Source organism: Scyliorhinus canicula, chromosome 3, assembly GCF_902713615.1.
Source record: "Scyliorhinus canicula chromosome 3, sScyCan1.1, whole genome shotgun sequence".
NCBI lineage: Eukaryota > Metazoa > Chordata > Chondrichthyes > Carcharhiniformes > Scyliorhinidae > Scyliorhinus > Scyliorhinus canicula.
In genome coordinates, this window is record NC_052148.1 from 122,800,769 (window position 1) to 122,827,435 (window position 26,667).

At 43.3% G+C, this 26,667-nt stretch overlaps 1 protein-coding gene across 1 annotated transcript in view; it reads right to left on the bottom strand.

Moving 5' to 3' along the window:
* Window positions 1-26,667, bottom strand: part of dcun1d4 (DCN1, defective in cullin neddylation 1, domain containing 4 (S. cerevisiae)) — a 126,850-nt gene that overhangs the window by 53,564 nt on the left and 46,619 nt on the right. The window contains 2 exon segments of the mRNA XM_038791200.1: window positions 4,079-4,196; window positions 21,699-21,738. Coding sequence (XP_038647128.1) covers window positions 4,079-4,196; window positions 21,699-21,738 — 158 coding nt within the window.

Sequence of the window (26,667 nt, forward strand, 5' to 3'; positions counted from 1 at the left end):
CCGTAGCAACATATTTCTATGGCATTGTCCCAGTTAATCACTACTATTCCAGCATCCACACCATGAACCCCACCCACTTCTTCTGACACTAGCTATTTTTTGTGCCTCTTCCCTCAAATCTTCAGTGGTAGACCTTTCAGCTGTCTTGGTCCCACACTATAAACGTTTGTCCTAATCTGCTTCAATAAGATATCCCTCAAAATCTTCAAAAGCATCCTGAAAACATACCTCTTCAACCATGCCTTCAGTTATAGCATATCTGCTGGCATTCCTCACGTTGTTTTTCACACCACTGAAGCACATTCACATATTTCTATGATTCCTTATTGTAGTAATATATAAGGAGTTGCTGCTCTTATTCTTCTTTGTGTTTAAGACCACATGAGAAGTGCTGAAGAGGTAATCTTGATAATGTTGCTGCAGTGAATTGTGTAGATAGTACATACTGTCACCAGTGTACCGATGTTAGCGGGAGTGCCCAGTAGCAGGGGCACCAATCCAATGAACTGCTCCATCCTGGACGCTTCCAAGCTTCTTCTTCTTGATCATTGTTGCAGTTGTACCTATATAGGGGAGAGGCAAGTCTTGCATCACACTCCTGACTTGTGCCTTGCAGATGGTTGAAAAGCTTTGAAGGGTCAGATAGCCAATTATAAAAAGGTAGCAAATGCATCTTTAAATTTATAATTTTGTTGAAGTTACTAAAGCAACCTAAGCCAGCGGAAGTTATCATATAGAAGTCCAATGTAAAATGGAAGTGTCTAAAAGTACTAGATTGTTACACTTATCAGTGGAATGTATTCAGAGCTGAAGCAAGTGATAAAGACAAGAAGGTAAATGCAAGAGGAAAACCTAATATTTTGTTTCTGTAGATTAAGCACTGTAGTCCTTAACCCTTTGGAACGGAGGCACAAAGTGGCATCCCCACTGCATATCATTCATTCATTCTTCAGCCTGGATCAATCAAGACATTCACTCTTCAATCAGTATTCATAAGTCTGTAGAAAAACATGAAAGCAAATGTTCTTGGTCATATGAAATCCTACAATCTGCTTTGTCAAACAGTGAATAAAGGATTGTACCATAGGGCATCAAGAACTAAATCTTGATGTTGTGAAACTGCTGGCTGAAATTGAATGCCTGCACAGGTTTGAATTAAGTCCTGCTTTATAAACAAAAAATTTCTGATGGGAATTTCTAGGTACTTGACCATCGCACCCAAAGGTAGCCCATAAAGTAATGAGGACTCAAACGACAAGTGCATGTACAAATGCAAATATGAAACTTTTCAGTCAGACTGCAGAAAGCCGCAAAGGCTTTGTCCTAAGTATTCAATGCTGGTTTACAACGCACAGCTGCTGAAGTGATCCTTCATTCAAAATTGGTCTGTAATGACCATTATCCGAATAAAAGAACACTCAAAACCACAATGTTTAGGATATAGTTAACTTTAAAATAAAAAAAGAACTGAAAGTATCTCGAATGGATGACAGAGTTATTAGCTGGAAGCCCAGACTTCAGCTTTCAGTTGGTTCCGTTAATGGCACAAAAGCAAGAATAAAATGGATGATTTATTTCCTCAAGCTTTGATGGTGTTTTCAGACAAGACTCGGGTAAATTTGATGGTGGTGCCAAAGGCAGTATCTTCAGCACAAGCCCTCATCATCAATTGTTCCAAATAAAAACAAGCAATGACACTTGGGAGGAACAAAAATATTTAAGAACAGGAAAATAATTATTAGAGCCAACAAGCCTGTCCATTTGATAGAAGTTGACTCACCGAATTATCACTCAATCATTTCCTGGAAATGCATCCAACCTCCTGGAATGTATTTACATGTTTGCTTCAACATCTTTCCTGGCACCTTATGCTATAGCCCTATTAATATTTATGTTAAAAAGCTCCAACCAAGTTCCGCAATGTTTGATAGATCCTCTCTTTTTCAAATAAAAAGTGAATCTTTTGAAATGTTTAGGACTAATGAAAGCAAGTAAAATTACCACAATCTAGCAAAAGGATAAATGAGCGTTCAATATGTTCTACCGATGACCAGGGAAAATAATTTTCCATCCCAGAATATACAAAATACAGAGTTGCTTTTCCACAAAGAAAAAGCAGTACACAATTGACCTTTACCAATCAGGACAAATTAAAACAGAATAATTTTCATTAAGTAAGGATTTCTTTAAGAAAGATGAAATTTAAATTGCAATTTAAAAAAAGACTTCTGTAGTCCATAAAGGAGGAGAAGTTAGTATACTTCTACTTTAGTTTAAGGCAAGGCATTCTTATGCTTGAACCCAGTCTTGCGCTTCTTCATTTGAGTAGCAAATGCATGTTCTCTTTTGAGGAAAAAAGAAACACTCAAAGCATAATGACTGATTATTCACATGCTTCTCTACTTTAATACACTCTTGAATTGTAATAAAGGATCAATCACCCCATGAGACTGTAACATGAAGAAATTAGTCTTCTGGGGTTAACTGGGTGCTCACATCACCCTGATGTAATTGAAGCAACCTATTGAGGTTCAATTCTTTCCACTTGCCTCTACTGTCCAGTTTATTTGATGGCAGACAATTCTTTGCTTTATATGTTTCAGAGTGGAAAAACATTTAACTGCCATCTCTCCATGATTTATGACAAAGCAGGGAAATTATTTTCATGCAACTGCCTGGAAAGATTTTAATTAGAGCTAGATTGTAAGATATTGTATCTCGATCAGAATCAACCAATAAAGCTAATATGACTAATTTAAATTTAATAGGACCGAGTGACAAAATTTAAGGAGCATGAGGGAAAGATATTTTCTGAGTGACTTTCCACCCACCCCCACCAATAATTATTAATTTTTGAGATGACTAAGGCCGAAATTCTCCCAAAACAATTACTAAGGGCTGGATTTTTCGGCCGTGCTCGCCGCAAGATTGCCACGGACAGGATGGGGATCATCTAAAGGTTCGTTGACCTCGGGCGGGAATTTCTGGTCACCGGGCAGGCATGCACCAAGTGTCATTTTGGGCAGGAATCACAGGGCAATTTCCACCGAGCGTATGGGCACGATCCAGATTGCAATGCACCCACATCAATTTGTTTTTTGGAGCTTGGGGAGATTTTCACTGAAAAATACCACACTTTTTCTGGAGTGGGGAACTAAAGATGCTGGCAAGACCAGCTCCTGAGAGATGCCCAGAACTCAAAGTTAAGTTGAAGGTGTCCCACAACCCCCATCCATGGACATAGTGATGCCCCACAGGCAGTACCCCCTACCCTCAACCCCTGGAGGGGCAGCCACCCCCCCAGCCCCCCTTTCCATACGCTAAATGTCTGCGTCACCACACTGTCACACCATACAGGCACACCCAACCTCACCCCATCCATCCTCACCTTCATCAGAGCACTGCGCATTCCCCTCCCAAGTGAGTATTCCCTGCTAAGAGATCGCTGGAGGATCTCCCCACCCTATCGGCATCCCTCTCCCCCGCCTCAGCCACACCGATGCAACCACTTCTGGTCCCTCCCTTACCCTACATAACTCCTCTTTCATGCCTCCACCATTTATTTCCCCCCCCCATTTACAACCTCCCCCACCGATGGCTTTTATGGCCATGGTCCTCTTAAGCCCCACAACCTTCCTACACTGCCAGCATGGTATGTTGGCACTGCCTCGCCCTGTCCCCAACCACCCGGTGCACCAATGGCCTCTGAGCCCCCTGGCGTGCTTTTCGCATCTCGTCTCCATTGATGGAGGCCGGCCTCATGCTGCACCGGTGAATCCCGGGAGCCGAGAGACTCCGACTCGACTGGGCTGCGCATGTTTAAATGAATTTTAAGACTCACTTAAATATGCTGATCTGGATCACTTCCACCAGATTGCACCAGGCACCACAGGTCTGGAGCATAGTGATCGGTTCAGTGTCTGCCGTGAACCAATTTATCTCCCATTATTCACCGGGAATAGCGGGATTGGCGCCGGGCGCAACGCAGAGAATCGCGGTCTAAAGGTTTGACAACTATTTTATACAGAATTGTTGGGGTCATTCAGCTTTCATTCTTTCCACAAAAGTAAGAACATACCCATCATGCCTGCTTTTTTTAGCCGTCAGATCATCTGCTACTGTAGGTCTCCTCTTTTTCCTGGGTGGCATTCCCTTGCTACAGCAGTCGGAGGGGCAACTGCAAGACCGAAGATTTCCTGCACAATAGAAATTATGAATACAAATAGCCATCATGCATTCATACATACCCATATTTAAAGAATTTGATACCACCAAGAGTAACAATTTACACAGGGAATAATTTACCCAAGTGGTTAATTTCAAAAAAGTGATTCTTCCATACATATGCTTCACAATGCTTCATAACATTTCAAGGTAGAAGGTTGAACACTCAAGATGGAATGTAATTTCAGGCCATTTTCGTTGAGATAACAGCATGTATTAAATAGTTAAATTTCCTTATGGCATCAGTTTGATCTAATGGCAACTTACAGCAAGGTGCAATTGCAAAAGGAGGAAATACTTTGTATTCATTCGTGTCTTTCACAACCTCAGGACATCTCAAAGTGGTTTACAACTGTTACTGCGTAGTTTTGAGTTGAAGTCACTGTTGTGATGCAGGGAATCACAGCAGCCAATTTGCACAAGGTCCCAACAACAGCAGTGAAATCAGAGAATGATATGGCACTGGAGGCCATTTGGCCATCTTGCCTGTGCTAAATACACAAATGGATAATCTGTTTTTGTGACATTGGTTGACGGATAAATAATGACTTGAACATAGAGTCGGACTCTGCTTTTTTTGGACCTTTTACAGCCACCCGAGGACGACAATCAGAACTCAGTTTAACACCTCAACTAAAATAAAACCACACTCCCGTACTGCATCAATTTGTTAGTCTAGATATGTGCTTAAGTCTCCAGATTGAGATTTGAACCCGCAACCTTCTGTTTTAGGTATGGACATTAAATTTAAAACGGGGATTAAAATATTATTAGGCAAGGGTAAATAGAGTTGATGCACAGCTCAGTCCTGATCTAACTGAAAAACAGGCTTTAATAGGGAAATGGCCTACTCCTCTTTCTTTGTAATTGTACAGAGCAACAAATTAATTTTCACAAACATCAAACTTCTTGCACAAGCAAATACAACTCTTGCACCATTTACGGCTGGACTTTCTGCTTCTGTGCTTACCAGCCCATGATTTTCTACCCACTTTCCTGAGCAAGGGTAAAATTGCATTTGGAAATGAATGTTCTCACCGTCTACTTTCAAATAGAACTTTTCTTAGGATTCATTCTGAGGTTTTGCTGGCAAGGCCACAGTTATTCCTCAAGTCCAGTGGCCCTGATGGTGTACCTTCTCCATGACTGTGGTAATGGTGCTAGGTAGGGAATTCCAGAATTTTGATTCAGCAATCGTGTCCTTGTAACTGGACGGGGCGCTTGGAAGTTATGGGGATTCCATGATGTACATATATCTCCAGATATCTCGGTTTCTGCATCTCTGAGAATTGCACCCTTCATTTCCTTTTGCATCTACTTGTTCTTATCAAAATGTACCGCTGCATTAAATTTAATTGCCATGCACCAGCATATGTCCTCTTGAAGTTTACCAATCTCACAATACTTCCAAGTTTTGTGTCACCTACAAATTTTGAAATTGTGCCCTACAGGTCTAGGTTATTAGTCCTTCCAGCCCTTGCGGAGCCCCAATGTCATCTTCCTGCAATCCGAAAAACAATTGTTCACCATTGCAGGGAGATGTTTCCACTCATCCAACTTCATACCAATGCTGCCACTGAGCCTTTTATTTCATGGGCTTTGACTGTGTTATTATGTGGCACTTTTTCGGACACCTTTTAGAAGTCCACATTCATGAATCAACCACATTACCCTCATCAAAAGATTCAATCAAATTGGTGATACATGATTTGCTTTGTAAATGCATGCTGGAACTCCTTACTTAATCTACACTTGTCTAAGTGACTTAATTTTGTCCTGGATTATTTCTTAATTTTTTTCCACCATTGAGGTTAAACTGACTGGCCTGTAATTGCTGTGTTTATCATTACACCCTTTTTTGAACAGGCAAATAAAACTTGCAATTCTCCAGCTCTATACCAAAGGACCGGAAGATAATGATCAATGCCGCCATAATTTCACCATCTTTAGATTCACCCAATCCAGCCCAGATCAGTTATCAACTTTAAGTGCAATCAGCCTTTCTAATACATCCACTTTTATCAACATTTAGCCCATCCAGTGTCTCAACTACCTCTTCTTTCACTGACTTCAGAAACATCACGTTCCTTGGAAAGGCAAATTTAAAGTGTTCATTTAATGCCTCAGCCACTTGTATTATCAACCAGACATCTGTCATGTTCACCGTTTTTTGTTTCATCCTACTTAGTCTTTTTTTTAAGCCAGGGAGCTTTTGTCTTCGGTTTTCCTACCTTGTCGCTTTGTAAGACTGTATCTCCACGATTCCCGCTATCTCCGCTTTAATAGCCATCCATTGATCTATTACAGTTTTACCTGCAATCTTTGATTCCAATTTACCTCGTACACGTCTGCTCTCAAACCTCCAAAATTAGCCTCCCCCTTGAAAAATATTTTTACTCCGGACTGTTCCTTGTTCTTTTTCGTAACTAACTTAGATCTCATGATGCTATGGTCAATGAGTCTTAAATATTCCCCGACGGGCACTTGCTCCACTTGACCCAGCTCATCTTTTAGAAGCAGATCCAGCAATGCCTGCTTCCACAATGGGCTGAACTTCAGAAACTCTTCCTCCCCACTCTGCACTTTATCCTAATACAAGCAGAGGTGGTAATGACGCCCCTCAATATTACTGCTTTATATTTTTTTGCATCCCTCTACTTTCCCTGCAAATTTGCTCCTCCATCACTCCCCACTAGCTGATGGCCGAGAGAATAAATCTCTGACCAGGGGTGGAATTCTCCGACCCCTGGTCGGAGAATCGCCCGGGGCCGGCGTCAATCCCGCCCCCGCCGTGTCCCGAATTCGCCGCCCCCCGAGATTCGGCTGGGGCGGGAATCGCGCCGCGCCGGTCCCCCGTGGCGATTTTCCAGCCCGCGATGGGCCGAAGTCCCGCCGCTGACATGCCTTTCCCGCCAGCGGGAATCAAAACACCTCTGGTGCCGGCGGGATTGGCGGCGCGGGCAGGCTCCGGGGTCCTGGAGGGGGGCGTGGGGCGATCTGACCCCAGGGGGTGCCCCATGATGGCCTGGCCCGCGATCGGGGCCAACCGATCGGCCGGCGGGCCTGTGCCGTGGGGGGCACTCTTTTTCTTCCGCCCCGCCATAGCCTTCACCATGGTGGGGGTGGAAGAGACCCCCTCCCCTGCACATGCGCCGGTATGACATCAGCAGCCGCTGACGCACCAGCGATTCTGCGGACTTCTGCCGGCCGAAGGCCTTTCGGCCCCGGCTGGCGGGGCGCCAAAGGCCGTTTGCGCCGGCCGGCGGAGCGGCAACCACTCCGGCATGGGCCTAGCCCCTCAACGTGAGGGCTGCCAGATGCCGGAGTGGCTGATGCCACTCCAATACGCCGGAACCCCCCCCCCCCCCCACCCCCCGCAGGGTAGGGGAGAATCCCGGCCAAGGTACCTCATGGTAGACTGGGACAAAAGGTGAAGTCACCTTGGATCAGTAGAGAGCTGGCAAGTTGGATACATAACTCGCTTAGGCACAGAAGACAGAGAGTAGCAGTAGAAGGGTGCTTTTCTGAAATGGACGGCTGTGACTAGCGGTGTTCCACAGGGATCAGTTCTGGGGCCTTTGTTGTTTGTGGTGTATACAAGTGATTTGGAAGGAAATGTAGCTGGTCTGATTAGTTAGTTTGCAGACGACACAAAAATTGGGGAGTTGCGGATAGTGAAAAGGATTGTCAGAAGATACAGCAGGATGTAAACTGGTTGGAGTCTTGGGCGGGGAAATGGCAGATGGAGTTTGGACCATAGGACACAGGCGCAGAATTAGGCCACTCAGTCCGCTCTGCCATTTAATCATGGCTGATTTCATCCCCATTCTCCTGCCTTCTCCCTATAACCCCGGATCCCCTTATTAATCAAGAACCTATCTATCTCTGACTTAGACACTCAGTGATTTGGCCTCCACAGCCTTCTGCGGCAAAAAGCTCCACAGCTTCAGCACGCTCTGACTGAAGAATTTCCTCCTCATCTCTGTTTTAATCTGGATAAGTGTGAGGTAATGCACTTTGTAAGGTCCAATGCATGTAGGAATTACCCAATAAATGGTAGACCGCTTGCGAATACTGACAGGCAGAGAGATCTGGGTGGACATGTCCACCGATCACTGAAAGTGGCAACACATGTGGATAAGGTGGTCAAGAAGGCATACGGCATGCTGGCCTTCATCAGTCAGGGCATTGAATATAAAAATTGGCAAGTCATGTTGCAGCTGTACAGGACCTTAGTTAGGCCTCATTTGGAATATTGTGTACAATTCTGGTCGCCACATTGCCAGAAGGATGTGGATGCTTTGGAGTGTAGAAGCGGTTTACTAAGATGTTGCCTGGTACGGAGAAAATTAACTATGAGAGGTTAGATAAGCACGGTCTGTTCTCACGGTCTGGAATGACGGAGGTTGAGAGGTGACCCAATAGAGGTCTCCAAGATTATGAGTGGCATGGACAGGGTGGATAGTCAGATGCTCTTTCCTAGGGTAGGAGAATCAAGTACTAGGGGACATAGGTTCAAAGTGTGTGGGGAAACGTTTAGAACAGATGTACGAGGCAAGTTTTCTTTTTAAACAGAGCGTGGTAAATATATGGAACACACTGCCTGGGGAGGTGGTGTGAGTAGGTGTGATAGTGGCATTTAAGGGACATCGAGACAAATATATGAATAGGGTGGGAATGGAAGGATACGGACTCCAGAAGTGCCAACGGTTTTAGTTTAGGCAGGTACCATGGTCGACGCAGGCTTGGAGGGCAGAAGGGCCTGTTCCTGTGCTGTATTGTTCTTTTATCTCTAACCAAATGATATGGTTGTGTATCCTTCTCCGTGATTGAAGTCAGAGGGTTCAGTGTTGGGAGTCAAAACAAGTATGGTAATTTGTTGTCGTACAGCCTGTAAATCGAACGTTTACAACCAGTGTGCCAATGGTACAGGGGCAGGATAGAGTGCAGTGATGGGAGCTCCAATCAAGTGGACTCAGTGGATTATGGAAACAGGAGCAGGCCATTTTGATCTGTTATTCAATGAGGTTCTAACTCCTATATTCCCATCTTTCCCCCTTCCCCAATATCTTTAATAATTTTTTATTGTCAAATCTCAGATTTAAAATTAATTAATTTAGCATCAATTGTTGTTTGTGGAACAGAGTTCCAAATTTCAAGCACACTTTGCACATAGAAGTGTTTTCTTACTACTTTTAAAAGGTCTGGCTCTAACCTTTCTTGACTGTGCACCTAGGTTACACAACTATCAACTATATCTGTTGCTGTTAATATTTCGAAAAGGGGTAATCACCCCTTAACTTTCTAAATTCCAGCGAATACAACCCAAATTTGTAACCTCTCTTTATATTTTAACTTTTGGAGTCTGGGTTGCACTCCCTCCAAGGACAATCTATCCTTCCTAAGCTGTGGTACCTATCTTTGTGTCATTTTATGATGAACAGACTCTTCTCATTGAAGTTCGGGTCCCTAAATCTAGAAATGTAATAATTATTTCACATTGAACTCAATCACATTATGATCACCATTTGACAAATGTTCACGTACCATCAGACAGTTAACTAAATCTGGCTCAATGATAAATCGGCCTACTTTTTGGTTCCACGATACATTGCTGCAGGAAGCTAGTGAACACATGAGACAGTCACAACTTCTGACAGATATTGGGCTGCTTGTCCCAATCTATACGTTAAGTTAAAATTCCCCATTGAAATTTCTTTGCCTTTGCTTGATACTTATTTAATCCTTGCATATCCATCATCCAGGGGGGTCCATGAACAATTATGATAAGTCTTAAACTCCTTTTCCCCATTTCTCATATCTATCCATGACGTTTCCAATGCTTGCATTAACTCTCATTTATGTCCTTTCTCATTTTAGAAGTGATCTTTAGCCATAATCACCAAGGCTATTTCTCACATTTTTCCTTTCTTTCCCCTAAATTATATCCTGGTATAATTGGCTCCCAGTCCAAACCATCTTGCAGCAATGTCTCCGTGATGGTTATCATGTCTTGCCTTCAAAGTTTAAATTGCACCGACAATGGATTCAAATTGTTCCTTACTGCCAGGGAAAATAGTGATGTGAAAATATCAGGTAAACTCAATATATTGGAATGTTTTCTGCTGGTTATATATTTTTAATTAATTATTGGAAAATATAAGCTACTTAAAGGCAGGGACATTTTAGTTGTGAGAATGGAACTAATACTTTTAGGTTGATGAGCCTAGCAACACTGCAAACAGATGTTTACCCAAGGCAAAGATTTGAGTAGGGTGCTCGAGGGGCAAAGGAGGAGACAAGGTGTGAACTTTGCATTTACATTCTAAAAGTTAGACTCACAAAATAAAGATAAGCAAGTTTGACTTCTGAAGAGATTCATTCAGATAAATAAAGGTCGAAAGAGAAAATTTGTATATCAGAAACATTCAATCGTTGTGAGGGGAGCTGTTTTGAGACCTCGGCCAACAGCAGGAATAGCTGTTTTAACTCCAAGAAAGCTGTGCCTGTGAAGAAAGCCTAGCTTGAAAAACAAGTTGTTTTGTTCTACCTCAGAAGTATCACCCAAAGAGATGTAACTGCCTGATGTGGTAACTGATACTGGAAGTTTGGCGAGAAGTAAAAAAGTGTTTGGAACTGGGTAAAGTTAGTGATACTGTGCAGAGTCATTGTTTCAGTTCAGCATACTTCTAGTTGACTTTATTGTTGTTTATTTTATTGTTTCATAAACATTTTATTATTTTAAAAAATGATCACAAAACCACTGGCACAACGGGTGCGATTCTCCTTTTGGGAGACTAGTTTTACGATCCCCTTGCGGCCGCAAAGTGAGATGCAATTCAGCATTCCAGACCATGCAAATTTCTTCAGGGAATCCTGTTTTCGGGCCATCAGCCCTGTCCCCCTCCATTGGCCCAGCCGACCACCCCCAACTCAAGACAACAGGCCTCCCCCCACCCCCCACACCTCCAAGTACGGGGATGACGTGACAACACCCCACCCCCAAGGGACCCCTGTAATAGGGTTGACCAGCCCCCGGGAACCCTGCAATAGGGGAGCTGACCAGTGGCCCATGTAATGGGGGGGGGGGGGGGGGGGGGGGGGGGGGGCACCACCCCCGCCCACCCCACGGAACCCTATAATAGGGTGACCCCTACAGGGACCTCCTGCCTAAAGGAAGCCCCTCCACATACCAGAAACCCACTCAGAAAAGGGACGCCTGTCAGGAAGCTATAGAGTAGTCCAGACAGGGATCGTGGAAAGCATCATAGCTGTAATACTTACCTTTCAGTTCCAGGTGCCCATTCCTCAAAGGAGAGCAGCTGTGCCTGCGTCTGGATCCCACAGATCCACTATCTGCAAGCCATTAATAGCTTTCCAATAGTGGTCTGTGATTGACAGCTTGTAAAAAAAAAAACATCTGCAGCTTTAATCTATTCATATCCTTTCATGCTTCAGTGGTCTAAGTGGTAAAACCCCAATGTTTGTAAACATTGACCACATCAAAGAGGGGTACCTGACGTGAAACCACAGATTTGAGTGACTGGAATGCACTTATATCCCCCTTGGCCCACTGTGAAGTCCATCATGTACGTCAGTTTCACAATTGCTGATATCCGGCCACAGGGACTGGAGAATCACGCAAGGCCGGAGAATAGGGTGCCAAGCCCGCTAAATTGTTGCAAATGGGTCATTAAGACCTATTTGCATTTACTTACATCCCCCTGCCAGCACACATCGTGGACCTCGTTGTCGTCAGCCAGCAAAGGAGGAGGGGAGGAGGGGGGGGGGCATCGTGTCCGGGCGCCGATTCAGATTTCCCCACGACGCTCGATCTCCATCCCATCGGGCATCCCAGGACGGAGAACTATGTCCATCATTCTTGAGATTTCAACTCTTTCCTCAAAAAATTGAAATATACAGTTGAGGGCAGTTGAGTAATCCAACGTTTACCATCAGCCATGCCCTTAACATTTGCACACCAAGGGCGCGATCATCATGCGTAGCAAGGCCGGTGAATAGCAGGAGGTGCCAAAAATGAGATCCGCGCCAGGTGGCAAACAGTTTGCGATGCAACCAACCCATTCCCGTAGGAGAAATCGGGATCTCGCCATTGTGTGGCGAGAAACCAATTATCACCACTCAAGTCCCATTTCCATACAATCAACATGAGCGTACCCCATATCCAATGGCCTCCCATCATTCAGTGGTGTCCCCAGCAAGTGGTCACGCTGGAGTAGATTAGTGCTCCTTTTGGAAAACGTGTACCTGGCAGAAGGGCTTCTGTGGAGAGCCGAGGAGGTGAGTAGCAATCTTTGCTCACAAGCAAAGAGCAAGGGTGTGCTGGGCTTGCCATCCCAGTGCTCAGCAGGGGGTGGAGAACCCTCCGCATGGGGGAGGGGAAAATCGCTCGCAGCACCACCGTATCACCCCCTGGATCCCAACCCCATCCCTTGCCCATCTGCCCCACCGATTACCGAGGACTCTGGCTGCAGGCCGAAGGCTAATAGGGAATTGACAATCGTGGGTAAGTGAGCACCTGGCACATGCCAAGTGGATTCCTTTGGTAGGTGGGCATGTAGCATGTGGGAATCATTGCCAAGCATTCCAATTGCACCTTGATGACTGGACACTGCAGGAGGCAACACTACACAAGCAGCAGCCAACATCCGAACAACCAGGGGATGTCTACAACCGGAGGCTGGGTGAGCGTCACAGGGGGTGGGGTTGCCTGGAGAGATGGGTAAAGGGTCCGGGGATCAGCCGCATTGCGGAAGAAAGTGACAGAGGCATCATTATGGTTGTGCAAGAAGGTGTTTAATGTGCTGTACAATACCCCATTCCTGATAATGCTTCCCCCCCCCCCCCCATCCCCCCCTACCTACACCCCCTCAGGTGATCCTCCACGTTCTTGGCCCTCCTAGCTCTACCATTACGTTTTGGTGTTTCCCCAAGATGCACATCTGAGGTGGAGGCAGCCAGCATGTCCCATGGCCCTCGATGCCACTGGCGGGCGTCCTCTGGGGCCAGAGACCCCGGCTCACTTGTCGGTGGCACATGCACAGCCTTGCCGCCCTGCCCCGTGTGCTGCCTGCGAGGCACGGCCTCATCAGAGGGGTGGACGTTGGGGAGCTGGTGACCACCGCCGCAACTCCATGGGACGGGTCCGGCCTGGCAACCAGGCCCCCTCCTCCTGATTGGTGCCCGAAGGGCCCTGGTGTTCACTTTGGTAATTAGGGGAAGCTGGTTTGAGCCCTGGCTGCCCCTGCAACATGCCAGACCTGGAAGTTCCCCATGGTCCACACCATGGTGTCGACGCCCTTAGCAATGCTCCTCAATGAGTGGGACATGCTCTGCAGTGCCACAGCCATGCCCACCTGCGACTGGGATGAGCCATTCCCATCTGAGAGCAGGACATGTCCCGCAGAACCTCATCAAGGTTAGCCTGGTACAGGGTAACATCCCCCAGTGAGTCAGACATTCTGCCGAGACCCTCAGCCATGGCTGTCACCAACTGTGCGACGCCTTGGACACCTTCATTCATGATGCCGACGTCATGCACCGGGCTCTCGACTGTGTTCGCCACCCTAGCAGTGTTGGCCTCGGTGCCATTCATTGCCGGCGCCATCTCCTGCTCCCGTAGCCTCTGGGACTCCTCCAAGTGCCTATGGAGTTGCTGGAGTGACGCTGACACTTCACCCTGAATGTCCCGGCCGCTCCCTATCGTCTCCATCAACTCTGGGTAACCCACTTCCAGAGATTCAGTATCAGGCTGGGATCCAGCTGGATCCATCAGCCCTCCAACTGCTGTCTTGCCTGGGGTTCTTGCCTCCACCTGATATACACCATCAGCAGTGTGGTGCTCACCAGATTGTGCCCCAGGAGCCTGACCGCTAACATGTCCCACCGAGATTTGTGTATCTGCGCTGGTGGAGGGTGGGGGCCGATGGCTGTGCCGCGACCACAACGGCACCCTCGAAGCTCGCCTCCAAAGCGTACTCCTCGGAGTCAGGAGGGGGGCCAGCCAGGATGGGCTGTCGCTGTTGGCTGGAGGACATGCAGGAGAATGGACATGTGGTCAGTGGGAGGGTTGGGTCAGTCAGCAAGGCAATACTACTCACGTTTGACAGGTCACCCGGATGGAGCCCGTCTATTGTGGGGGAGCTTTTCCTGATGAGACACAAAGAGCGCATCGTTAGCCACACACGCGTGGTTCAGTGGCGGGAGACGGGTGTGAAGGCGGGGTTGGGGGTCACTTGGAGAGTTGCAGGGGGTGGATACTCCCTTGGGGGTGGGGGGGGGGGGGTGTAATCACATCACGTGTTGCCCGGTGTAGGTCGTTGACCTTCCTGCACTGCAGCCAGTTCTCTTGGACACTGTTGGAACTAATGGCTGCCACCATCTCATCCTAAGCAGAACTGGCTGCCTTGTGGCTCACCCTCCAGGTTCCCTGGGGGAACAGGACATTCCTCCTGGCCTCCACTGTGTCCAGGAGCCTCTCTAGGTCAGCATCTCCGAATCTTGGGGTCGGTCTCCTCGCCGCCATTATTGTGAGCTGCCTGGGATTGTCTGAGCAAGTGCAGTTTAAGTGCTGCTCAACCTTGTTAACAGAAGGGCTGGTGCGCGCAATCCAGGCGAATCAGCTGGCCAGGCATTATTTGCGGCGAGAAGCCCGCGAGTCCCCTTTAAGTGGATCAATTAACGTTGAATTGTATTCCCGATTTCACTGGATCGAGTGCCTGGAAACGCGTGGCAATTCCCGCTCGCTACAACACTTGGAAATATTTCCGGAGAATCGAGTCCCAAGTGTTTGCATAGAGTGCGCTTATTTGGGCCACACACCCTAACCAAACCTCCTGCTCTAATGTTCTATTTACATGTTTATTATTTCACCCTCCTGGTTTAGTTACCGTAAATATCTTAGCTTTCCATTTACAAGTAAAGACTATTGCATCATTTGTCTGTTTCTCTCTTTTGTTTGTTTCTATACTACCATTTAATAATAATCTTTATTATTGTCACAAGTAGGCTTACATTAACACTGCAATGAAGTTACTGTGAAAAGCCTCTCTACCTGAACCCGCCACATCATTTATCAATTTAAGGTTCTTGTGCCCAACATATTTTTTTTTATTATGACCCTGGCCCCAGCCTGGTTCAGATGTAACCTGTCCCAACGGTAGTTTCTTTCTGTTCCAGTATGGTGCCAATGTTCTACAAAATGGAACACATCTTTCTCACAGCATAACTTCAGGTCCTTTCTCCTTTTAAAAAAAAAAGCCCTAGGTTCTGGCACTTTCCACACAGAACCTCTTGGATACCCTTTTGTATGTTCTTGTTCTCAACATGAATCACAACGACTGAACCCTCCTCCTTCATTATCCTTTCAAGCTAATTCACATTGGTATGAGATAGGAAACACACTCTTGGACTCTCGGTCCCACTTAGAAAGTTGGATATATAAATAGATGCGTATATAAATAGCTGTTTGATAGTACAGAACTTTGAGTATTGCTGAAAAAAGACATTTTGTCAAAGCTTTTCGTCTTGCACTCATCAGAACAATCACAAGAATACCAATGTCAGGGGAAACAACAACTTTATACTGTATAAGAGTGCTGATTGATTGGCAATTGGGTGATGCCATGGAGAATGCATCAGCTCATGGTGACTGACAGTTAACGGTGAAGCATTGTTGAAAATCTAAACTAGGCAGCTAGACTTTAATTGGTTATGGTATTGCCCTGAGGAATGAACCAGTGAACCATTTATTGAATTTATTTAATGAACCATTTATTTTGTTTAGCTGAGAAACTGAACTCTGTTTCTCTCGCCACACTATAAGATTGGTGTTCTGGTGAGTCATATACTTGAGCCAGTGGAGGGGCGTTTAAACTAAATAGCGTGGGCATGGGGTTAAGTGTGGGAAGGCATGGTCAATTAAAGAGAGAACACAAGGCAAGAGAGAAATGTAGTAAAAAGAGATATGAGAATCAGAGCATTGTAGGAAGGGAATGTGTACACAAACTTAGTGCACCAACAGTAGAGATTGCAAAAATGGTAAAACAACAAAATTGAAGGCTGTATCTGAATGTGCAATGCATTCAGAAAAACAAAATTGTTCCTATTCGAGCTGTTAATTCATATGTATGATCTGATAGCCATTACAAATACATGGTAAGAAGATGGAAAAGGCTGTGATCTGAATATTTAAGGGAACATGACAAGAAGCGTAACTCAAGTAATGAAGGAAACATGGGTACAATACAGTAAGAAGTCTTACACCACCAGGTTAAAGTCCAACAAGTTTGTTTCAAATTGTTTTACTTTAACCTGGTGTTGTAAGACTTCTTACTGTGCTCACCCCAGTCCAAAGCCGGCATCGCCACATCATGGGTACAATGGAGAGAGATAATCTTAGTTATCAAAGATCAAAATGGAAGAATCAGTTTGGGTAGAGATGAGAAATATTAAAGGCAAAAAAAATCACTTGTGGGAGTGGTTTATAGATCCTCCAACAGTAACCACATTGTAGGATGGTGTATCCGGGAAGAATTACTAGATGCTGGAGAGAAAGGTAATTTTAATCTACATACAAATTGAGCGAATCAGAATGGCAAAGGTAGCCTGGAAGAGGAGTTCATAGAACATTTTCAGGACAAATGTTTTAAAGCAGCACATGCTGGAGCCAACCAAAGAGCAGGCTATTCTGGATCTGTAGATGGGGAACGAGACAGGATTAATTACTGACCTCATAGCAAAGATGAACCTAGGTAACAGTGATCATAACCTGTGTGAATTTCATATTCAGTTTGAGGGAGAAGGATGTGTCTAAGCCTAGTGCTTTGAGCTTAAATAAGGGCAATTATGGCAGTATGAAGCCAGGGCTGGCGAAAGAGAACTGGGAAACTAGGTTAAGGGATAAGTCAACAGAGATGGAGTAGCAAACATTTAAGGAGATATTTTGTAACACTCAGCAAAGATGCATTTCGGTGCTACGATCCCAGTTGATGTTGTAGTAGGACGGGAAGATTCAAGATTGGAACCCTGGCTCATAACTTTTACTTTTTTTTATAAAATGTTGAGGAACAGAGTCAAGGGACCACTAATTAGTTTTAACAAGAAAAAAAATAACTTAGTAAACATGAAATGGTGGATTATTACACAATACTTTTTTTACTCCCACCATAGTTTAACAATTACACACGGATTTTAAGATTAACACAGATTATAAAATACACCTAAAGCTGCAATGGTCTCATGACCACAAAGTAAGACACACTCCTCTCTCTGAATCCAAGTGAATGTCTGTGGATTTTGCCTCAAATTCCCCCCAGATGATTCTTAGACCACAAACCACCTTGTCTCACTGAACTCTGGCTTCCAACCGAGTTATTTTAAATTCCGCTGTCAAAAGTCACACTTTCAATCTTCTTTTAATTTATGCTTTCCTCTCTGCTGCTTCTATCAAGATTTCGCTTTCAGGTTTTACAGCTCTCCCTTCAGGTATCCTTTGTCTTAAAGGTTTTTACACAAACTGAGGTCCAGTTACCGATTTCCACATTTATTTCAAATAATGTCCCCCAATCTGCAGTAATTTCTCACAAACGTTAGCACTACTGCAGATACCTTTCTGGTCTCTTACAATCCAATGCCTTTTCAACTCTGTGACCTTACTGAACTGTAATCTGTTCTGGTTCCCAGTTTCCTGTGTTCCGTTAACTCAAGACTTCTTGGAAACTTCTCTAGTTTCCTTAACTAGCTGGATTTTCCCGCCCCGCTTGCCGCAAGAACACCACGGGCGAGATACCGACAATGGAAAAATCCATTGGCCTCAAGCGGACTTTTCCGATCGCTGGGCATACGCAGCAGGAGAATCCAGCCCTAGGTTTCTGACATCTATTTTCTTAGCCATCGCTCCATTACGATATATTGGGGCGCTAGAAAATCTCAGTGCAATTAAGCAGAGTCAACATGTTTTTGCGCAAGGGAAATAACAGTTTAACTAATTTATTAGAGTTCTTTGAAGAAGTAACAAACAACATGGATAAAGGGTAACTTGTGGATGTGCTGTACTTGCATCTCTAGAAGGCATTTGACAAGATATCACATCAAAGGTTACTACACAAAATAAGAGCCCTTAGCATGGACAGAGGATTGATCAGCTAACCGAAAACAGTAGGCATCAATGGGTCATTTTCAGTTTGGCACGATATAATGAACAGAGTGCCACAGGGGATAAATGCTGTGGCCTCGAAACTATATTAACGACTTGATGGCATCAAATGTGTAACTGCTAAATTTGATGACACATGGATAGGTAGGAAAGTGAGTTGTGAAGAGGATGTAAGGAGTCGGCAAATAAACATAGATAGGGTAAGCAAGTGGGAAAAAAATTGGCAATGAAGTATAATATGGAAAAATATAAACTTTAATACTTTATCAGGCAAAATTTAAAAAAACAGCATATTATCCAAATGGAGAGAGAATGAAGAACTCAGAGGTACAGAGGAATCCAGGTGTCCTGGTACATGAATCAGAATAGGTTAGTATGCAGGTACATCAAACGATTAGGAAGGCAAATAGAATGCTGTTGTTTATGACAAGGGGAATGGAATAGGAAAGGAAGGATGTTTTGCTATAGCTGTACAATACTGTGGACAGTTCTCGTCTCTTTATTTAAGAAAGAAAATAATTACATTAGAACATGTTCAGACAAGGTTCACTCAAATGATTCTAGAGATGAGGGGGTTACCCAATCAGAAAACGTTGGACAGGTTCAAGGTAGGTTGCATGGGTTACTCTATTATGGAGGATCTCAAAAAGGGGGAGCTACAATAATATGGCTCTTACACTTACAACCTTAAGCCGAAAGGTGTGAAGACTGAAGGATAGTGACTATGAATGGGAAATTAACTGGAAGACTGAATGGGTAACATACAAGTCAGGGGGCGAAAGAATGGGGTAGGGAAGTAACTGAGTGAGGTGACCTGAAGAATCAAAATTCAGATCTGATTGCTGTTTCTAATTTACATCAATGTCTTATATTCAAAAACTCAATGCAAAGTGATCAAATTTACAGCTGTAACCAAACTTAAAGAAGGAAATCAAAGAGACAGAACTTAGAGAATGTGCTGAATGACATACCAAACAATGACAAGTAACATTTATTGCAGGCAGATGTAAAGTACATAGGAAGGAAAAATGTACTCCATAAATGCTAGAGATAAGAATGGCGTTGAAAGACTCAGGGGTCTTAATAAGCTCACAACACTCAATTAGGTAAAACATTTAGACAGCAATTGACAACGCCACTGGAATTCTGTATCCTTCTATTCCCTTCTTCCTCGTGCGATTGCCTCCCCATAAAACATTTATGCCTAACCATTTTGTGGTTGCTCCATTTTTACCACACTTCAGGTAGAAAATTTCTCCTGAATTTCTGATCACATTTATTAACAGTTAAATTTATGATCTCTAGTTTTGGATTCCCCAAATGAAAACATTTTCTCTGTCTACCCAATGAAGTCATTCCATAACCTTAAAGATCTCAAGTCGGTCACCCTCACATTGTTGTTCTAGAAAAAAAATCCCAACCTGTTCATCCTTTTCTAGTGTTCTCAGATCTTACCAACTTGGTGAATTTTTTCCCACCTTCTCCAGTGCCCCATGTCCCTATCATAGCAAGGAGACAAGAACTGTTACTGTTTTCCAAGTGGTCTTACCAAGGGTCTATACAAGTTCAACTTCTTCTCTAATATAATCACTTTGGAAATGAACATCAGCGCTTGTAAACTAGCCCGATTTACCCATATCACCACTTTTAGAAATTTGTGCATCTTACCCCTAGATCGCTTTGGTCCTGCAGTCAACTTAAAAAACTCATTATCCACACAGTATGTTGCTTTCCATATTTCTTTCTACCAAAATATATCAATTCAAAACTATCTATATTGAAATTAACTTGCCAATTGCATGCCAATTCTGAAAGTTTATTAATGTTGTCTTGTATTTTGCCACATTCTTCCTCAACATTAGATCCCAAATTTAGCATCATTCACAAATTCTGAAATAGAAATAAAATTTCCATGTCTAAATATTTGAAGTAAATTGCGAACAACAGTGGTCCTAGCACCAACTTCTGCGGAACAACATCTTGCACATTTTGTCAAAAGGATAGCTACCCTTAATTGCTACTCTTGGTATTCTACTTGCAGCCCAATTAAAGCTCATCCAATACTTGCCCACTGATCCCACATGTTCAAGGTTGCGTTTTATTCACCTGTTTTTCTTTGTGATGTTCAACATCAACTAAGTCGGGGCACAGTAGCTAACATTCAGCAGAAGATGGTGTGTCCTGGAATCTTCATTGACATCGGACACCATGATTTTAGGTCAGAGACACCATTTTTGATTCATTCTGTGGGATGTCGGCGTTGCTGGCTAAGCCAGCATTTATTGCTCATCTCTCGTTGCCTGGTTACCGTTCCCACGCCGCCGTGGGGACACGGTCTCAAAATGGGAGAATCCAGCCATGGTGTCTGATGTCAATGCCCAGGAACACACTTATCTTACCAAGTATAATAATAATAATAATAATTTTAATTTCCACGAGTAAGCTTACATTAACAATGCAATGAAGTTACTGTGCAAAAGCCCCAGTCGCCACATTCCGGTGCCTGTTCGGGTACACAGAGGGAGAATTCAGAATGTCCAAATTACCTAACAGCAAGTCTTTCGGACTTGTGGGACATGCTGTTCAGTAATTTGGACATTCAGAATTCTCCTTCTGTATACCTGAACAGGCGCCAGAGTTATCAATGTATTCATGATCACTCTCTGGTGGGTTCATCATATCAATTAAACAAAATGTCCCCCCCATTCCTCTTTGAAAATTAAACATTAATGGAAGTTTTAATTGCATTCCATTAGCCACAAAAAAGCACCCCAAGGCAATCACATACATGCACTAATTTTCCTTTATTTAGATGGCATCCAGGACCTACATTCAAACTGTATGTTACTTTCCAGCATTCAAAGATAAGATTTTCTCAAACTGCATTTCATCGATCATGGCAAGACAGAGGTCACGGTAACTATGCAAATATCTCCATGTGTGCCCAGCAATGTGCATGTCCCACAAATTTTCAAAAGCAGTTATCAGTGGAGTTAATAAAAACAGAAAATGCTGGGAAAACCCAGCAGGTCTGGCAGCATCTGTGCAGAGGGAATCAAAAATTAACATTGAGTCAGTATGACTTCTTGTGCTTGGAATTTTCCCAGAAGTTCCTGTTTTTATTTCAGATTTCCAGTATCCACAGTATTTTGCTTTTATCATTGGAGTTATCCCATTCAAAGACAGTGATTCATAGCTGTCAAGTTACCTAAGCAAGTTCAAACATCTGCCTGGATGCAGGAAAACTATATTTTCATGTGACTATCCCGTTGGCTTACGGAAAAGATCACATACATACCTGATTGCTGGTCGTCTTGGCCAACGTCCTCTGTCAAATTCTGCAATAAAGGGAAAAGAAAAGCAAGTTATGAAAATCTTCTCAGATTTATAACAATGCATCTTGGAACACAATCCCACCTTGCACACAACACTATTTAATCTTAACCTTAAAGCAGAGGTTCCAAAACTTAATTTTGCTGAGGAACCCCCCCTCAGCCTTTGGAGATTCTGGACTCCGAATTCAGTAAATTGCCAGCTTGTCTCAGGGTAAATGGAACTCTTCAATTTGAAAAAAAATATTTTTAAATTGTGAAATGGCAGCTATCAATTCAGGCAAGAATCTGGAAAGATAGCAAAGATTAACATCTGCTTCAAACAATTAGAATTCAAAAATCCTATGCAGAGCTAAGATAGCTCCAGAATACAACTCTAGCGGCTATGCAAACTGCAGTGGTGGCACGTCTTTAGATCAGCCCATCACCACTGTACTCTCCTATTTGAGATCCTCTACGTTATAGCAACCAGGAACCAATCTAATTGTAATACAAATTATTTTCTAAATTTTAAATTATATTACACGGATTATAAAGTTCATGAAAGATTTGTTTCTTTAAGGGGGGATTTTCCATATCCCCCTCGGCGTGTTTCTATGAGATTTCCCAATGAATCCACGAAACGTCACCAGGAAACCCATAGCACGGGTTCGGCATCTGCAGGACTGGAAGATCCCGCTGCCAATAACAACCGGATAATCCCCCCAAAAGTGCTTATTTTTAAAAGTTTCCTGAATAAATAGGCAATCTTGACAAACCGTTCACTTGAATGCTCATGCTCAAGATGCACGAAGGTGCTCTCCTGCACATTTGTAGTTACAATGTATTAAATGCTGCAAGAATCATTGTTCGTTTTTTTTTAAAGTGTGCACCGATGGACACTTAATGTGACCAAGAAGCCTTTTCAAAATTACCACGCATTTGGTTGACTGATCAATACCCTAGAAATTATTTTAGGCCGATTTAGAGCCCACAAATTTGAGCCAACTGCAACTGCTGCAGAACAGGAAGGGAGTAAGAGTTGGCTGGTAATGATCCTCAAGATTTCTATGGAGCCAGAAGGAGCAGCAGTGCACATGCTGGTTTCATACAAGGCAAGTTAAAAACTTATCTTTTTGTTGGCAGTCCCTTTAAGGACCACTGGTTAAGCTGTACTAAGATGAAGAAAACCTGAGTACAATAGAATCAGAGAGGGTTCCTTAAATGTATGTTGGGTCCCTCATTAGTATACGCAATGGGCTCAACGCTTGTTTAATGCAACCTGTGACAACTGAATACCATCCAAGACAATACAGTATTGGACATATTTTAGGGACTCAAAGCACTGAACACTTAAAAGTCCCACGAAATTGGATGTTTGACCTCAGTTTCATGCCAAAACCACATGATTTCTCTACTAGTGTTATAGAAGGAAAGGGGTATTCATAAGATATACTTCAAAATGGTTTCAAATTTTAACAAAGGTTATCTGTATGTTAAGTTGAGGCATCTTTCTGAAACTTTTATGGAGGAACTAATTTAATGTCACATTCCTGGTAACACAGTGCTCCCTCAGTTCTGCACAGAAACATCAGCCTTGATTGTGTGCTCAAATTGAGGAATGATCTGTAAAGATGAATGTAATTAATAATTTGTTTACTACATAGCAATTAATACCATACCGTGTAGCCACATAAACATGAATGGTGTGCAATCTTAATAAAGTAGCAGCTGGATGAAAAGTAAATTTCCTCCAAAAGTCTGCAGAACATCACAGAAGAAGCCTCGAGCCTCCAGCTTGCAGATGGATTCCGATTCGCACGTGTGCCTGGCCAAATTAAATTGGGCAGTGACGTCATCCACAAGTCCACTATTAGCAAGTATTAACAATCTAACCTATGCTTGTGAACTTGTAGTGGTAACAAAGGAAGGTAGAATCGATGTAGTGCATGATAGAACCTCTATAAGCAGTGGGGTATTATATGGTGTACAATAAAGAAGTGATTTGATTCAAAATTAAAAGTTGCGATTCCCACACAAGGTTCTTGGTCAACAACACGGTCACTTTTCTTGTTAGTTTTCTTCCAAACTGCAGTATATGCCACAGGTCAAGAAAAAAAAATGCACATTCATTCAAGCAGTTAGCTGCAAATCATATCGATAGAAAATCTGTGAGTCAGCAAAATTCGAGCTCCTGCAACACAGACGTCAAACCTTTAACTCTGAAAGATGTAATATGAGACAAGAAGATTGATTGCCAGCTCACCAAGCCAGACAGAATTTTGAAAGACTAAATCTTGATCAGCTAGTACAAAGCAGATGGCTCTGATAGCCAAAGATGCAGGAATGGATAGTCAAGTGTAGTAATTAAAATTGGTGTTAGCAGATTGGTTGACTCACAGAGAGAGAAAACCAATATTGGGAAGATAATTACAGTGGAGAATAAATGGTTTCATGGTCTTGGAGAGGTGGTCGTTTAGTGGTAATGTCACTCGACTAACGATGCTCTGGAGACATGGGCTCAAATACCACCCAACAGCTGGTGGGATTTGAATTTAATTAATAAATCTGGAATATAAAGGGTTGTTAAAACCCATCTAGTTCACGAATAACCTTTAAGGAAAGAAATCTGCCTTCCATACCCAGTCTGGCCTACATGCAATTCCAAATCCACAGCAATGCGGCTGACTCTTAACTGCCCTCTGAAATGACCGAACAAGTAAGTTACTCAAACAAGTGCCGGAATGTGGCGACTAGGGGCTTTTCACAGTAGTTTCATTGCAGTGTTAATGTAAGCCTACTTGTGACAATATAGATTACTATTATAGTTGAAAGGCAATTAGGGATGGGCAACAATTGCTGGCTTTATCAGCAAAGCCTGCATTCCAAGAATGAATAAGTTAAAAACAGGATACACAGCATAGAAACAAGTTCTTATGCTCCACTCGAGATGCCTTCCATCATTTTTCATCTTGCTCTCCCAGCATACTGCAAATTGTATCTGGATTTGATTTAGCTAAAAGTAATCTGCAACGATGCTTTGAAAGAAGTTATAATTTCTAACGGCCTCACTGTACCGATCTGCTAAAATTCTCAGACCAGACAGGTTTCCTCTGATATTCAGACATATACTGTGCACGTGCCAGTTTAAGGATCTGCAAAAGAATATGGCTGCATACAGCATTGGTCAAAGACTGTTCCGAGCCTCCCTTTTGAAAGGATATACCATCATGACACCAAGTCATCTTGACAAATTGGAAGCAAAATCCAACAATAATGGTAACATTATTGGACGAACAATCTAGAGGCCATAACTAATGCTCCAAAGACATGATCCCAACATGACAGCTGGAGGAATTTAAATTAAATACATCTGGAATAAGTCTTCTGGTGGTGGCTATGCGATGAGCAGTCCCACGCGCAGTGGCTCCCGCTAGGGCACTTTGTTTTTGGTCCTTTTCGCACATTTTATGGGTGATGTTGGAGATGAAATTTGATTAGCTCGATGGGATAAGGTCCCCAGATTAAAGTAATGGCCAACAAATATAATACAAGGCAGCAGTCGGGCAAAGAATTGCCGGACTCAGAAGGCCCTCGCGCCTCGTGGTGGACAAAATGGCGGAGGCCCCTGCTGTGGCTTTGGCCTCTCGGTGGACGGCCGAAATGCTGACAAGTTTCTTGGAAGATGAATTTAAAACGTAGCAGCTGTTAAACAAATGGATGCTGTGGTATGAAGAGACAAAAGTCCAGCTCCTTTTCACAAACACCTTTATTTCACTTTAACAGACTCTGCACTAAACTCAATCATCACATCACAAGATCCAGAGTCCACTTGAAGCCCCTTAACATAAATGAGACAATCATTGAACACTTAACATAAATGAGACAACTAATTGCAATGTCTCTTAACAATTAGGTGAGAACATTTCAAAAAACTAAAATTTCAAGAAACTAAAACACACACCTGATTTCCCCCCTGTTTTTGTTTTAAGTAGAAGAAAAAAAAACATTCACAGAAACAGGCGCCCTTCATTCACAATATCTAAAAGTTTCTGTGAACTGGCCCCTCTTTTCGTAAAACAGTCTGACAGTTGATAGCTACTGTCAACCCATTTAATTTTTGTTATTTCCCCTCTGTCCAACATCTGCTTTAAACTTGCGATGTCTATCCGTAACCTCTTTTCATTGACACTTTTTGTAGAGTGCAGTTTCCCACAGGGATTTATTGTCAATGTGACAGTCAATAGGTATATTACCCAAATCCCCTAATCCCAAAATTTCTGTCAATATCTGACTTATATAAAAGGCCATATCCACGCTTCCACTAAGCTTAACGTCTTAGCAGCCAAAGTGCTTTTGACCACTCTCCTTATTTTCTTTGTTTCCCACACAAGAGGGCAACATTTACCATTGTTCCCCAAAAGGAAAATTATAAAACCTCCTGCGCTTGAAACTCCATCACATAAATTTGCATAGGACGCATCACTATAAACTATGAGTTTCAAATGCCTAGGATCACCTAAAACAGGGAACTTCAAAACACACTCCTGCATTTTTAGTTTGGCCAACACTTTATTTGCTCTTATTATGTCTTCCACTTTGGGATCATTCACCTTTGTACTCAACTCTAAAACATCAAAATTCACGTCCGGTCTAGTCTGTCTTCCTAACCAGTTCAGTTGCCCAATTAAACTTCGCAGTTGCTCTTTTTCTATCTCCAAAACCATTGCATCTTTTTGTGAAACCCAGTCACGGCTAATTGCTATTGGGCTGATGCTTTCCAAGTAAGATTGCTGACGTAAAGTTGCCCCTAACTGAGTATGTCCGATTTCCAAACCAATATATTTAAATGCACCTGAAGCCTGACTTCCAACCCTGAATTCTTTCCTCAAACCAGAGATTACAATGGCTTCAAAATCACTAGTCCCACCCCACAAAAAATCATCAACATGCATC